The sequence below is a fragment of the Eptesicus fuscus genome, chromosome 1 (genome assembly GCF_027574615.1).
Source record: "Eptesicus fuscus isolate TK198812 chromosome 1, DD_ASM_mEF_20220401, whole genome shotgun sequence".
In the NCBI taxonomy this organism is placed as follows: Eukaryota; Metazoa; Chordata; class Mammalia; order Chiroptera; family Vespertilionidae; genus Eptesicus; species Eptesicus fuscus.
The window spans coordinates 21891568-21907901 of record NC_072473.1 but is presented as its reverse complement, the minus strand read 5'-3'; the positions used below and the strand labels follow the sequence as shown (position 1 = coordinate 21907901).

Genomic DNA, 16334 nt, shown 5'->3' with positions numbered 1-16334 from the left:
TTGTTTTGTTTTTTCAGTTTGACAGGACCTTTAAGATCCATTTCCTGATTTTACAGACCTTGCTCCAACAATTATTTCCACTTTCTCCTAAGTCATTAGCATATCTCTCTGCTATGGTAACCAACTGTCCTGGTTTGCCAGAGACTGTCCTGGTTTCAGCAATGAAAGTCCTACATTACAAAATACACCTCGGTGAGCTAGTCAGAGAAAGATAAGTATCACACAGTCTCACTCATATGTAGAATCTAATGAACCAAATAAACTGATGAACAAAATAGATCCAGAGACATAGAAGCATGAACAGACTGTGGAACCTCAAAGCGAAGGCAGGTGAGGGTGGGTGGGTGGGAAGAGATCAACCAATGAACTTTGTATGCATATATGCGTAACCCATGGACACATACAATGGTGTGGTGAGGGCCTGTGGTGGGGCATGGGAGCAGGCTGGAAGAGGTTAATGGGGGGGGGGGCGTAATCTATGTAATACTTTTAACAAATTTTTAAAAAAATACACTCAGTACCTGGCAAACCAGGATGGTTGGTTATCCTACTCTTAGCTCCCATTTTTCAGTGTATGTTCAAACCATTTCTATCCTTAAAAGAATATCCTTATTTCTATCCTTATCTTTCACTTTACCTGTGATCCTCTTCCTGCTCTTTTTCTTTGCACTCTCAAAATAAAAGATATACCAAAAATACTTTTTATTTGAAATACCTGCTCCTTCTTCTCCCACTCTCCTCTGAACTAAACCTACCTCTGAAGCTAATGCCCTCCACTAAAATTGCTCTTACCAAGTCACATGTACAATTTTCAGAGCTTATTTTGCTTTATCTCTGCATGTCATGATTGGACACTGTTGTTTACTTTGTTCCTCTCAAACTCTCACTCTCTCTTCAATAGTTCTAGACTCCTCATTTCCCCCAATCTTCCATCTCTCCATTCCTTTTTGGCCTCTCAATGGATCCAATTCCTCTGTCTACCTAATAAGTTTTTATATTCTCCAGAATTTTATTTTCATCCCACTCCACTAACTGAGCAATTTTATCTACTTACGTAATTTTAATCCTTGCCTATATGTATAATCATAGGCGCTCGATGGATATTATCTTAGTGAGAGACTGGCTCTTAAATCTCCTTTCTTCTTCCTAAATATGTGACATATTTATTTCCTTTTTGAATTAATATTACCTCTCTGAAATGAGCATATCATACCCCCTTATGCTCTATAGATGCCCCCTCATATTAATGTTGCATTTTAAATATTAATCTTTATTAAATTTATCCTGAATGTACATATGAGGTGTTCTGGACCAGAGACAGTTTTCTTTTAATTACTTAACAGTAAATAGCATCACCACTCTCCTATCTCTGCCCAAGTCTTACCCTTAGGGAGACATGATAAGAGCTAATAAAATTTCTTCTTAATTAGTGTATAGGTGCTCCATAGGTGAGAGACCAGGAAAAAATGATTTTTTTCTCTGCTTATAAAAGAGGAGGCAGTTTGAAAACATAATAAACCTGAGTCCTCACTCCATCTTCTCCAGGAGCCAGCTAGCCCCATGTTTCTCAGGTCTTACAACCTGGAACTATCTCGAAGGTCTGGACTTTTTGTTTAAATATAAATTTCTAGAGGGATAACCACTCCAGTCTTTTTGACAACTTGGAGCTTAACCTAGGCACCTACTCTGGGCTAAGATCATTTGGCCCTCTTGGACCAGAGAAATTAACTAGACAAATTACTACAGATCTAATTCCCATGGTCTGTGAAGGTTCTCAGGAGGCTAGAACTTTTTATTGGTGTAATGAGAAATCCAGGAGAGTTTATTTTCTCATATTTAGTTTCATTGCACTCAGCATTCACTCTTCTACTCAACTAGAACCTAAGAAGTCATCCTTTCTCCTTCCTCTCCCTTATCTCCTGTATCTATTTAGGCACCGAATTCTCACTCACACCTCAACTCTCTAAATATTTCACTGCTCTATCTCTGTCCTTTTTTTTCTGATACCATTGCCCTGAGTCAGATCTTCATATATTTCACTGAATTCTTAAAATTGCCTCCTAGCTGGTCTCTCTGATTTTATATCTGCCCTTCTCAAATACATACTCTGTATTAGTGTCAGAGAAATTTACCTAAAACACACATATTCCCACACCACCCCCCTGTACAAATCCTTTCAAATGTTCCTGATTACCTATGACACAACACCTAGGTTTCTTAGCAAGGTATATATGGTCATAGGTTTAGCTTCAAATTCTGACTTAAAGTTATAATATGTTGCAAGATGACAGTGTCTTGCTTCATCTCTAGACAAGTCCTCTCTTTATACTTTATGTTCTAGAACACTGGACTACTTGAGATAAGTACATATGACACTTCTGTATTATATCCTCTGTCTTCATACCTGCATTTTTGTCTTTTTTTGTTCCTCTTCCTCTGACCTGCTCTTTCCTGGCTAGCTCATGTTCATGCTTTTGAATTCTTTGTGAATACTATCTTCTCTAGGAAGCCTTTCCCAATTTCCTTGCCCATATAGGGCAAGCCTATAGCACTTTCCACATTATATTGAAATAATTTATGGTTTGACTCTTCTATTATATAAGTTCTTAAATGGGGAGGGAGCTATTTGATGTTCAACTTTGTATTTCTAGTCTCTAACACAACCACTGAAATGTAGTAGTTCAATAAAGGGAGCCATTACAAATTTTATAATTAACAATGTCAGTATCAGTTGCCTCTTGTCAAGTCCAAATGGAGAGACTGGGAAAAATAATAATTTTCTTGAAGTTGGGAAAATTATATATATGAGAAAACACAGGAATACAAGAACTGTATAAACACACACCAATTTCAAATGAAATGCTAGAGGGGGAATCAGACTGATCTATAAGCAGAGTAAATAACCCACCTATTCTATATGCTTTCAAGAATGCAAGAATATCCCACTATCCAGAAATTATAGCTCCATCCACAAGCTGAATTCTAATATTGCACTTAAAGAATTTCATTATTTTGGCTTAAACATCTTGCCTCTCCTCTACTGAATTGTAAAGTATCATTTTGCAAAGTATCAGACTCAGAATTCCTTTAAATGGTGAACACCATTAAGATTTTATTTATGTGTCATACAATACAGTTCTAGAGAACTCCTATAACATAATATATCTGAAGTTTAAAGGACCTGATAATTTTTCTCCTAGTAACAGAAAAGGGCTTAAAGTCAGTAGGCATCACTACCAAAATAGGATAGAATTTTTTAAAGGAATGAATAATTAAGCCCTAGATCAGGGCAACTATAATTACTATGGTTTTTACATTGATCTATTAGCATTTATATGGTACTTTATACTTTCATTAACATCTTCACATCTGATATTGTAGAATCTGGGTCAATAACTATCTTCAATGGTTTCATAATATCTGTTAGTTTATCCTAACCTTACATGATATCTCACAACCCTTAGCACTCAAATATGTATGAATTTTATTGTTTTCACTTTTTTTCTAGTGTGTTAGCTTTCTCCCTTATTTTGGTCCTGAAACTTCTTGAAGGCAGAAACTCTGCATTTTGCTTTTATTTTAACCCCTGTAATGAGGAAAATTGCACATTAAATATTAAAGCTGATAACTAGTCCAGCTGACCTCAAGAAACCTATTGTAAGTTTACCCATTTGTAGAAAATTATTCCTACAATTCCTATCACCAGTATATCTCAAAATATTTCTACCAATATCAAAGAAGTTACAATGAGTAATGCAGTAGGTATGTTTTTAAGCTTGAGTTTTTTTCCTTAGTACTGTTAATATGTTGTTTTATGTATTGTCTAACAGTTTGGTAAAATTAATGGCAATTATCAATTGGATGGGTTGTATACTTCAATACAGCCTAAGTTCTTCTAAATGGCTCTTTAATATATTTTATTGATTTCAGAGAGGAAGGGAGAGGGAGAGAGAGATAGAAACATCAATGATGAGGGAGAATCATTGATGGGCTGCCTCCTGCACGCCCCCTACTGGGGATTGAGCTCGAAACTCAGGCATGTGCCCTGACTGGGAATCAAAGCTGTGACCACTTGGATCCTGGGTCCATGCTCAATCACAGAGCCTCCCCTGCCAGGCCCAAATGGCACTTTAGGCTTTCAAGTATGATCTGGATAACCTTTCTCTTGGATATGTACAAGTTTTCATTAGCCCTATTAGGATTTTGCAAAATATATCTTGTGATTTTAGCTCTAGATTTTAAGTTTGCGAGTCAGGTTATATAAATAAATCACTTTTATCTTAATGAAAGGGCATTAACATATCTTGAAAGCTTTCCCATTCTCTCCAGAATAGTTTATAAACATAGTTGTTTCCTGATTAACAGAAAGATCCATATATCCTTTATCACTTTATAACTATATGTTTATAAATAAAAGACATAGAAATTGACCTGGGAATTTTATAACCAAGTTCTGAACACCCAGGATTAATTTTGAGAATAATGTCACAAGCCAAATAAGCATTTCTTTTTATTTCATTTCACAGGCCTTCAAGAGGGAATTGAAAATTAAAGAACCTGTAATCATGAGTACTCTTGAGACTGTACGAATATTTCTGACAGAGCAGCCTTTGGAAGGACTAGAGAAACTCTATCAGGAGCCCAGAGGTAATTGAATGTGGAACTGTAATAACATACTGATAGAAGGATCAGTGGTGACTGAGTAGCCCATCCATTCTGGCTGCCAGGGTCTGGATAGCTCTCACACTTTGAATTGATTCAAATTGCACATAGATGTTGAAAAAGAATAAGGAATTCTAAACCACCATGCATAAATCTGTTTGCACATTCATAAGTAAGCATTAAAAAAGATTAGTGGTCAGCTATTGAAACATTTAGAAAATAATAAACAAAAGAGATTATCTGTAAGGAGGAATTCTATTGTTACAAAGATCCAAGTTAATTTACAATTTAAGAGCTTGACTGAAAGTAAATTAGAGCTTGTGGTTTGCATCCTAATATTTTCTCCTCAATAGCTTAAATGAATCTTGGATTATCTGATTGATAAAAGGTAGAACAAATACACTCAGGAAGACAGATTTGAGATGTGTTGGATTAGATCTGAATTTATGCAAAAGTGCAAAAGAGCTATTAATCTGTAGGTTGGCCTCTTGTTAAGCTGTACTCCCTTTCTTCTAGTATGACCTTACCAATAATGTTTTTTAAAAAACACAAATACTAGTAGATCCAGAGACAAAGAAACACTGAACAGACTGTCCAACCTCAGAGAGAAGTCAGAGGGAAGGGTGGTAAGAGATCAATCAAAGGACTTGCATGCATGCATATTAGCATAACCAATGGACTCGGACTCTGGGGCGGTGGGGGCTTGTCCTGGGTGGGGGAAGTGGCGGGGGGAGTCAAACAGGGAAAAGGGATACATATGTAATACTTTAAACATAATTTAAAATACCACACAAAAATGGAATGTGCCCTAAAACCTTGTCGTATTACCAATTTAGAGCTGCCTCCTGAAGAAAAAGCCCAGAATGTCACACGGCTCCTACGAAAGCAAGCTGAGGAGGTGAACACTGAGTGGGAAAAATTGAACCTGCACTCTGCTGACTGGCAGAGAAAACTCGATGAGGCCCTCGAAAGACTCCAGGAACTTCAGGAGGCCACAGATGAGCTAGACCTCAAACTACGTCAAGCTGAGGTGATTAAGGGATCCTGGCAACCCGTGGGTGATCTCCTCATTGACTCTCTTCAGGATCACCTGGAAAAAGTCAAGGTACCATCTACTACTTTGCTTCAGGGCCCTTTGAGAGACTCAAAAGAGGTTCTCATCTGAATTCTAGTGCAGGGTTTTCTTCTTACAAGGTTAAAAATAGGGCCTGTAGGCATTAGAAATCTGTCCATCTTTCATAGGTTCAGCCTACTTGCATGTGATATTTTCTTCAAGAGAAGATAGTGATCTAATCATCTGCCTGTCTTCAGCACTATAAAATGAAAAATTTAAAAGTTACAGGGCAAAAAATTATTTTAATTTAATCAGGAAATTCATTTAAGTGTGTGTGTGTGTGTGTGTGTGTGTGTGTGTGTGTGTGTGTGTGTGTTTTCTTTGTGGTATTTAGTACCAGAGTAGAAAAATATACAAAACTTAGTCAAGAGCCGGGTTTCTAGATTTTAGATCATTTGCTAATGAAATTATGTGACTTGGGTGAGTTTATGGTACTGTTATAGCTGTTACCATTGCCGTTCCCTTAGAAGGCATAGTATCCTATCTAATAATAGAGTAATATGCAAATTGACCACACCTTTGCTACACCCACCATCCACACCCACCAGCCATGCCCCAGCCACGCCCACCAGGAAACGGTCGCAGGGACGCTGAGGTGCGGCCAAGCCCAAGGCCCGAGGCTTTCCTGGCCTTAGGCACCAGCGGGGAGCCTGCACGGATCACAGGCAACCACCGGGGGTCGGCTCCTGAGATCCATAACAGGGAGGCTGGGGTGTGGCTGAGCCCAACGCCGCAGCCCGGGGCCAAGCCCCGACCCTGAAAGAAGGCAGAAGGTGGTGGCCACAGCCAAGGCCTGGGTCCCCGGTGCCGGCAGAAAACTGGTGCAGGCAGCCAGGTGAATGAAAGTCTATTGCACGAATCTTCGTGCAAACGGGCTACTAGTATTCTATAATTTGGAGTTGTATTAGTCCACTGTAGATATTAGGAGATGTCATTATATATTTGGAATACTTTCTAAAATTAAATTTACTGATATAACATTGGTTATTACATTCAATTTTAGCTGTACAACTTTATAATATGACCTCTGTATACTCTATCATGTGCTCACCACCCAAAGTCTAGTCCCTTTCTGTCACCATATAGTTGACCCCCTTTACCCTCTTTATCCCCTCCACCCTCTTTCCCCTCTGATAACCACTATTCTGTTGTCTGGAATACTATCCATGAGACCAAAGTTACATTCCCTTGTGGCATGAATTTGATAAATATATTTATAAAGAAAGAATATACATATTTAGAAGTATCATTGTGAAAAGTAGCAACTTGAAACATATGTTGTTTACTCATCTAGTGTCAAAACCAACAAATGTCCTCCCAAATTCAAATTCAAAATAAGTGAATTCTCACCTGCATTTGGCAAGTCTGCCAGCACCCTCATTCTGGAAGGTCTTTTCTCCTTTGCCTTTCATGGCACTGTTCCATCTACATTCTTTTTCTTCCTTTATTTTCCTTAATTTGGAAACTCTACCTGGCCTTCAAATATTGGTGTATCCAAATTTCTAACTTTAGCTCAATTCTCTTTTTATTGTATAAATGCTCCCAGTTTGAAATGGCATGGATGGTGACAAATCTGAATTTATAGTCTGGATCTCTCTTCTGATTTCCTAACCCTGATTCTAATACTCCATTAGAATAAAAATACAACCACTCTGAAACCAAGTTCATTCATTCTTTCATTCCTGCATCCATCCCTTACTGCTTTCCCCTTTTATCTGACCTTTCTTCCGTGTTTCATGTTTCAGTTAATGGATCATAATCCAACAAATTGCTCAGGCTATAAACTTGAAATCTATCCTTAAATCTGTCTACATTTTCAGTGACTGCACTTGATTGCTCATTTTATCTCAAAATATCTCTTTTATATTTTCTCTCCACTTTTTCCACCATGTTGTGTTCTAACCCCCAGTATCTGTAACTCAGATTGTTGTATTCTGCATCTTAAAAAGCCCATTCCCCAGTCAGTGAACCTGGCATATCAGAAACACTATATTTGAAATATTTGGCGAATACATGAACAGTTTATTTATTGATATTCCTGCATTAGTCATCCTCTTACAACTCTAATCCAAACTCCTTGCAGGAACTGCCTGCCTTAGAATGAAGTCCAGTGAATGAAGAGGGCAAGTGGCCCTTTTCTCCCTAGCCCTGGCTTCAGTTCCTGACTGTTGCTCCCCCCTCCATGTTATTCAGTTCACTCTGACTGTGCCTAAATAAAACATCTTTTTTTTATAACTCTACCTTTGCAAATGCTCTTCTCTCTGCCTGGATCACCCCATATTATCTGCCCGATGAACTTCCATTCTAGTCCTCAAGGCCCAACTGAAATGCACCTGTCTGCAGTTTTCCTTAAGTTTCTCCCACCTCCAATTCCCACCAAACAGAATAAGCTGCTCTCAATTATGTGCTTTCATAGATCACCACACGTGTTTAAATTGTCACACTTAAATTTCACATATACTGTACCAAGTCACTTATGTATTTCTTTTTTCCCAGAGATAGTGAGGTTCCTAGGAACAAGGATAATGCTGTATATCTTTGAATCCCAAGCCACATATAAGGACTCTAATTCAGCTTCATTCTTTCACTCAACAATTGTTTATAAGCCACTATACAATGTGCTATACATTAGTTATGAATGAAACAGACTTTGATCTTTGCCCTCATGAAGCCTATAGTCTAATATTTATTTGATTAGCTTTTCATCAAAATAGTAGTTGAAGCCTGGCCAGCCTGGCTCAGTGGTTGAGCATCAACCTATGAACTGGGAGGTCACGGTTTGATTTCTGGTCAGGGCACATGCCCGAGTTGCCGGGCTCTATCCCCAGTGGGGGACTTGTAGGGAGCAGCCAATCAATGATTGTCTCATCATTGATGTTTCCATCTCTCTCTCCCTCTCCTTTCCTCTCTGAAATCAATAAAAATATGTTTTTCAATAGTAGTTGAAGATTTTTAAAAAATTAAAATTTGACTCTATAACTTCTAAAATTTCTCATATCCCAACATTCTATTACCCTATGTCTAATATTTAAAGCAATGATTAACATTGCTGTCTACATGAAAATTAAAGTAATGTTTGGAAGTATATTTGTTCAGCATTAAAAATAGTATTTTTATCCAAACATATAGAATCTAAGTTTTTAAAAATTACCCCCCAAAAATAACAAGTAAGTTTAGGAGAATGTCTCAAAAGAACTAAATTAGTTAATAAATCGATTAATGCCTGAATATATAGGCTATAGAGCAGACATATGGGATTTATTTTTAGCCATATCTGTCACACAGAAGCATTTGTAGTGTATTGAGTATAGATGGATAATGTATGCAGCATGATTTAATAACAAAAACAAGCAACAACTAAAAACTAAAGTAGAACTGCTTAAATATCAGCTGGCCCTTACCCAGCCCTACTTGCAGTTTTCCTTTCAGTTTTCCTCTCTTACCTGTTCTTGATCCTAAGACCAAATTCATTTCTCATTCAGGTATGGGGAACCTTTTTTCTGCCAAGGGACATTGAATATTTAAAACATCATTCACAGGCCATACAAAATTAGCAACTTAAAAATTAGCCTGCTATATTTGGTCAAACATTTAATTAACTCACCCCTAATGCCTTGGCAGGGCCAGGCCAAATGATTTTACGGGCCTTACAAGGCCTGCAGGCTGGATGTTCTCCACTCCTGCCCTAATTGGTAAGATTCTCATTCTGATTCCAATAATTACAAAACATATATTAAATATTCCTTTAAAATGGTATGTATGTGTATATACTTCTGTGTTTCTCAGACATATATACACTTAAGTTATAATACCTGTGAGAATATTTATGTACTGGTCCTAATAGATGTGATTATTTTGGTTTCCAAACCAGTATCTTATAAGTATTTAATGCATATTTTAAACTTATGGATTACATGAATTCATATATATTTATTTCCTTTCAGTAGCTCCTCTTTCTTTTGCAGTGGAAATAAAATAAATCTGTTGCATTTCAACAGCACCAGGTATGAAACTCTGATGCTTTGCTAGTGGTAGTTTTTAAGGGGTGAATTTGATTAAAACTTACTTTGAAAAGAAATAGAAGCATTTAAAACCACTGTTCCTGTTTTTCTAATCAGCAATTTAAGGCCTCGGAAGCTCCACACTGTAGGGAACTCCAAACTAATAGCTAGGCATGCAGCCAGAAAAACATTTTATATATCCATCATGGTTCATTTCTATCACTTCTAGTGACTCTATGATAATATCCACCTCCATTCTGATCTCATTTGTTAAAGCACTAACTATGGAATATATGTTTCTATAGGATTTGGTGTTAATATCATTGCCATTAGCAAATGTGGCTTTTGGGTTTCAGAGAATGGATAAAACAACAACTAAGTCCTAGAACACTGTGGGAATGCCATTATTGATAGCTAGTCATCTTCAGGACAGTATACATATAGTAAATTAACAGAAAGGAATATATTAATATTAACTAAGAGAACCTCAGCCTTCCAAATATAGCTTCCATAGGAATAACCACTAGAATAAAGTTTAAATTTTATATGCCTCTTTATTTTTAAAATTCATGATTTATACTATTTATCAAAGATTTTAAGGATAGAATCATGATCTCTCTCACTATACTGGAAATAATACCAATGCTTATGTGACTACAAAAATATTCTTACCTTCCTTGTAGTAATGGGGAATCTGAATACCTCTTTGAATTGCGAGATGCTCTACATCCTATATAATAAAGAGGTAATATGCTAATTGACCATCACTCCAACACACAAGATGGCTGCCCCCATGTGGTCAAAGATGGCTGCCCCCATGTGGACACAAGATGGCTGCCACAAGATGGCCAGCAGGGGAGGGCAGTTGTGGGTGACCAGGCCAGCAGGGGAGGGAAGTTGGGAGGGACTAGGCCTGCAGGGGAGAGCAGTTGGGGGGGGGGGATCAAGCCTGCAGGGGATGGCAGTTGGGGGTGACCAGGCCGGCAGGGGAGGGCAGTTAGGGGCAAACAGGCTGGCAGGGGAGCAGTTAGGCATTGATCAGGCTGACAGGGGAGTGGTTAGGAGGTGATCAAGCTGGCAGGCAGAAGCGGTTAGGGGCAATCAGGCAGGCAGGCAGGCGAGCTGTTGGGAGCCAGCAGTCCTGGATTGTGAGAGGGATGTCCCAGATTGGAGAGGGTGCAAGCTGGGCTGAGGGACACTCCCCTCCCCGTGCACGAATTTAATGCACCAGGCCTCTAGTAGATCTATAAAAGGAATATAAACAGGTATTAATATATAGACAGGTTTTAATAAAGTAGAATCACTTCTGAACCTAAAGTCTACCTATTATAGTTTTGTTCTTCAGAATAATTCCTGTGTGAAACAGTTTGTGTGGATTGTTGTTTTTCCATGTTTTCGTTCTGTTCTAATCTAATATGGTTTCTTTACACAAAAAGTGGTACATCATTCTTGAGTCAAGAATATTTCACCGCCTTTAGCTGGCCTATTGACTTGAAACACAGCTTTTCTGCACACCATACTGGAATATGCAAAGTTGTTGTACAATATAGTTATGAATTTTATGTTTTCTAACAGACTTTTAACATATATTTTTATGAATATATTTCCAATGAAAAGGTCTTTTTAAAATATATTTTATTGATTTTAGAGAGAGAGGAAAAGAGGAGAGAGATAGAAACATCAATGAGAAAGAAACATCCATCAGCTGCTTCCTGCATGCCCCCTACTGGGGATTGAGCTCACAACCCAAGCATGTGCCCTAACCCTAGAATGGAATGGTGACCTCCTGGTTTATGAGCCAGTGCTCAACCATTGAACCATACCATCTGGTTTTAACTTACATTTTTTACTGTGAAAAGTCATGGACAGGGATTCTGTGAGTTTTGCCCTAAAGTTCTTACAATGAAATACTTTGATTAGACCTTTTTAGAATTATAATTGAGGATAATGTAATTATATGTGTAGTACTCTAGGGACTATGATGAAGCCACCATGCTATTCTAACTTATTTATGTTCAACATTTACAAGTAAAAATTTAAGAAGAGACTTGGCAAATGTATCTTTTTAGGCCTACCATCCTAAGTCCCTGTGGCTTGGTTTAATCTGAGAAATTTATCAAAAGAATGCTGTCTCCAAATCTGACAATGAGAAAACCAATTATGTTTCCTCCTGATGGACAATGTGAAATATGATGTAACATGTTAGAATGTTCACTTTGGCAAGCAGGAAACTTTCAACCATGTACACACAACTGTATCTTCCCTTACTGCTTTTGTCATCTTAACCCTCATTCTAATATTTTATTATTTTATTAATTTTGTTATATGTGTCATTATATGAGCCAACCTTAAATAATTTCTTATATATGAGTTTTATAGAGATAGGGGATGCATGGTTAAGACAGAAACATTACAAACAGAGCAGCCTTAAGAATGATTCAAAATATGTAAGTGCTCCCAACTCTGACATCTCCATAATGAATGAACTGTACTGCCCTTAGTAGGAAGAGGAAAGTTTACTAATATTTTGTTCATTATTATTAACCGGAAATGAATTGTTCTGTGAAGGCTTCTGTTGTTGTTTATATACAAATGGTATGTGTAGTCCAGCCAGTGTGGCTCAGTTGGTTGAGTGTCAACCCATGAACCAGGAGGTCATGGTTCAATTCCTGGTCAGGGCACATGCCTGGGTTGTGAGCTTGATCCCCAGTAGGGGCTGTGCAGGAGGCAACAGATCAATGATTCTTTCTCACCGTTGATGTTTCTATCTCTCCCTCTCTTCCTATCTCTCTAATGTCAATAAAAATATATTTTTTAAAAACACAAATGCTATGTGTATTATATAAGCCTTTGATCAAGAAGAAAATATAAACAAAAATATGAACGCTTTTATAAATGTGGATTAAATATGGACCTAGTACCTGTCATATGGGATAACCAGAGTTTTATTTAGTTTTCAAAGCACACAATTGTGATGCTTAAAAGCATGTGATTTGGCTTTTGCTATCTGGGAATGAGAAAGCATATTATAGTAAAGTCTCACATATACTTTAAAAGAATAGTATTTGGGGGGAGAAACCAAGATGGCAGCATAGGTAAACACCTAAACTGCTGCCTCGCACAACAATTTCAAAACTACAACTAAAAGACAAAACGGACACCATCAGAACCACTGGAAAGCTGGCTGAGTGGAAATACTACAACTAGAAGGAAAGAGGAAAGTACATTGAGACTCAGAGAAGCTGCAAAAGGCTGAGGTACTGAGACGTGCACACAGAGAGGACGGGCAGCTGAATGCAGGGGCAGCTGAGTGCGCAGCTGGCTTTATAAATGGGAGGGAGACAGAAGCTCCCGACTGCACTGAACTCCAGTCCCGGGCGAGACTTTGGGAAACCAGATTCATTTTGGAGGAATCTGGATTGTCAGGAGAAGAGAAAGCACACTGAGACTTGGGTGCTGCGGAAGGCAGAGGTCCGGAGGCGCGCACACGCAGAGAGGACTGACTGCTGAGTGCACGGGTAGCTGAGTGTGCAGTGGGTTTCTAAAGTGGGAGGGAGACAAAAGCTCCTAACTGCGCTGAACTCCAGTTCCGGGCAAGTTTCTGGGAACCCAGATGCATTCGGGGAGAAACTGGACTGTCTGGCAGCGGGTGAAACGCAAGGGCAGCTTTCTCTCAGAGATGCTTGAAGCAATTACCAAGGGACACTGAGACACAGGGGCCTCATAGGACAGGGCTGTCGGCTCCACCCTGAAACTCCACCCCATCCAAGCTAAGCACAGAGGCTTTTGCAATTTTACAAGTCTTGTCCCATAAGGGTGTCTTCAGCAGAGAAGTTTTCCCAGTGTAGACACAGCTGATCCTCACAGCCAATTGGCCTGTAGGTCAATTCCTCCCAGTGATACCAACAACAATCAAGACTTAACTACATCAAGGCTGAGCACACAGCCCACAAAGGGGTGCACCAAGAGTGTCCACCTCAGGTAACTGGGGAGGCTGAGCCACTGGGCCCTATAGGACACCTAGCACACAAAGCCACTCTACCAACTCAGGGAAGCAGTGAAAATGCAGAGACAAAGAAACAGATCACAAATGAAAGAAATGGAGGAAAACAAACAACTGGATATAGAGTTCAAAACCACGGTTATAAGGTTTTTCAAGAATTTCCTAGAAAAGGCCGATAAATTTAGCAAGACCCTCGAGGATATGAAAAAGGACTAACTAGAAATTAAACATACACTGACTGAAATAAAAAATATTATACAGAGACCTGACAGCAGACTAGAGGGCCGCAAGAATCAAGTCAAAGATTTGAAATACAAAGAAGCAAAAAACACTCAACCAGAAAAGAAAAAAGAATCCAAAAATTTGAAGAGAGTGTAAGGAGCCTCTGGGACAACCTCAAGCGTACCAACATCCGAATTATGGGGGTGCCAGAAGAAGAGAGAGAGCAAGATACTGAAAACCTATTTGAAGAAATAATGACTGAAAACTTCCCCCACCTGATGAAAGAAATAGACTTACAAGTCCAGGAAGCGCACAGAACCCCAAGCAAAAGGAATCCAAAGAGGGCCACACCAAGACACATCATAATTAAAATGCCAAGAGCAAAAGACAAAGAGAGAATATTAAAAGCAGCAAGAGAAAAACAGTTAATTACCTACAAGGGAGCACCCATAAGATTGTCAGCTGATTTCTTAACAGAAACTATGCTGGCCAGAAGGGAGTGGCAAGAAATATTCAAAGTGATGAACAGCAAGAACCTACAACCAAGATTACTCTACCCAGCAAAGCTATCACTCAGAATTGAAGGTCAGATAAAGAGCTTCACAGATAAGAAAAAGCTAAGGGAGTTCATCAACACCAAACCATTATTATATGAAATGCTGAAAGGTATTCTTTAAGAAGAGGAAGAAGAAGAAACAGGTAAAGATAAAAGTTATGAACAACAAATACATGTCTATCAACAAGTGAATCTAAAAATCAAGTGAATAAAAAATCTGATGAACAGAATAAACTGGTGAATATAATAGAATCAGGGGCATAGAAAGGGAGTGGACTGACAATTTCCAGGGGGAAAGGGGTGTGGGGGTGCGGGAAGAGACTGGACAAAAAGCGTACACCTATGGATGAGGACAGTGGGGCGGGGAGGGGGGCAGAGGATGGGGTGGGAACCGGGTGGAGGGGAGCTATGGGGGGAAAAAAGGAACAATTGTAATAATCTGAACAATATAGATTTATTAAATTTAAAAAAGAATAGTATTTGTTTTTTTAAAAAATAGAATGATCATTATTGTCTTTAATAGAGTTTAGAAAGTAGAGTAGGAACTAGTCAACTTAAAATTCCTGACCAAATTATTTGTTCAGTCTAAAATTAATTGTAAGTTAGTGTTGCCAGGATAGCTTATTACTTAGTTCCCATGAATTGTTTCTCATTACCTTCTTTGTTTATAAAGCCAAAGGCAAATTACTGAGGACAGCAATGTTGACACATTTTGCTTACCCAAGGCCTCTGATTTTAGATAGTACTGTGTGTGCTTTAAAAGCCCCTACCTCAATTTAGGAAAATAGAACCTTCGTTTACCAGGCTATTCCCAACCTGCCTTTGAAACTTCTGAAAAGACAGTGCAGAGTAATTGTTTCAGACATCTGCTTAGCATACTTTGAAGTGCATATAAGTTCTTTTTCAGTTTCTCTTGAACCCCAGCTGTCTTCACCAAAGTCTATAATCAATCTGAATTAAGTTGTCCCACTTCTCCTAATAAGTCTTTTATTAAGTTCTGCATCAGCCTCTTAGGGAGACTTAAAAGCTAATTCATGTAGAATTCCCATTTTCTACTAATTCATTTGTCAGCTCTCCAAACTCCAACAAAAACCATTGCAAAGACTATTAATTTGGCTCTTCATAAACAACTTATGTAAGTTTAGTATACATTGGAACCAAGTGAACGATTTAAAGCAGTGGGTGGGAGGAAATGAGTTAATAACATTCAACACCTTTTCTTTTTTACCGTTTGGAGATGCCTTCTGAATTCAAAGCGTAAAACCATTTACTTAATAACATCCTTGTATTTTACTTTCATAAATAAGGTAATTACTGAATGAATTTTGCTTAAAAATAGGAAGAGGCTTGAAAACAGTCAGAAAAGGAACATGTTCTTTTTATTATTGGACTTATTTTAATTTGGACTTTTTTGTATTCCTTTAATGGACTGTGATAAAAGAAGAAGCTGGAATTGGCTACCATTGTTATTGCATTAAATCAGAGTTGTACAGCTCTGGTCATGGGATATTTAGAAGGACATGGATAATCAAAATGTTCAGCTAATGAGTTCATCTGTCATTGTTCTACTAAAGAAGTATTTAATTAGATAATATAATTTCTCCAAAGAATATCATTCTTCCTACTATTTGAAAAAAACCATATTAAAAACTGACTCTTTAATATGCCAATCCTGTTTACTGAGGATTTATTCAAGAAGCTTTGTTTGTAGCTGGTAGTAATTATAATACTATTCCTCAAGAGTCATAGGTAATAAAAGGCTATTCAAAACAAAAA

The 16334-nt window shown here is 38.1% G+C and overlaps 1 protein-coding gene across 4 annotated transcripts in view; it reads left to right on the top strand.

Annotated features, from left to right (window-relative positions):
* Positions 1 to 16334, top strand: part of DMD (dystrophin) — a 1914059-nt gene that overhangs the window by 1501757 nt on the left and 395968 nt on the right. For all 4 annotated transcript variants that reach the window (XM_054720874.1, XM_028129748.2, XM_054720891.1 and 1 more), the window contains 2 exons: positions 4527 to 4647; positions 5499 to 5767. In XM_054720874.1, the coding sequence (XP_054576849.1) occupies positions 4527 to 4647; positions 5499 to 5767 (390 nt within the window). The remainder of the gene's footprint in view (positions 1 to 4526; positions 4648 to 5498; positions 5768 to 16334) is intronic.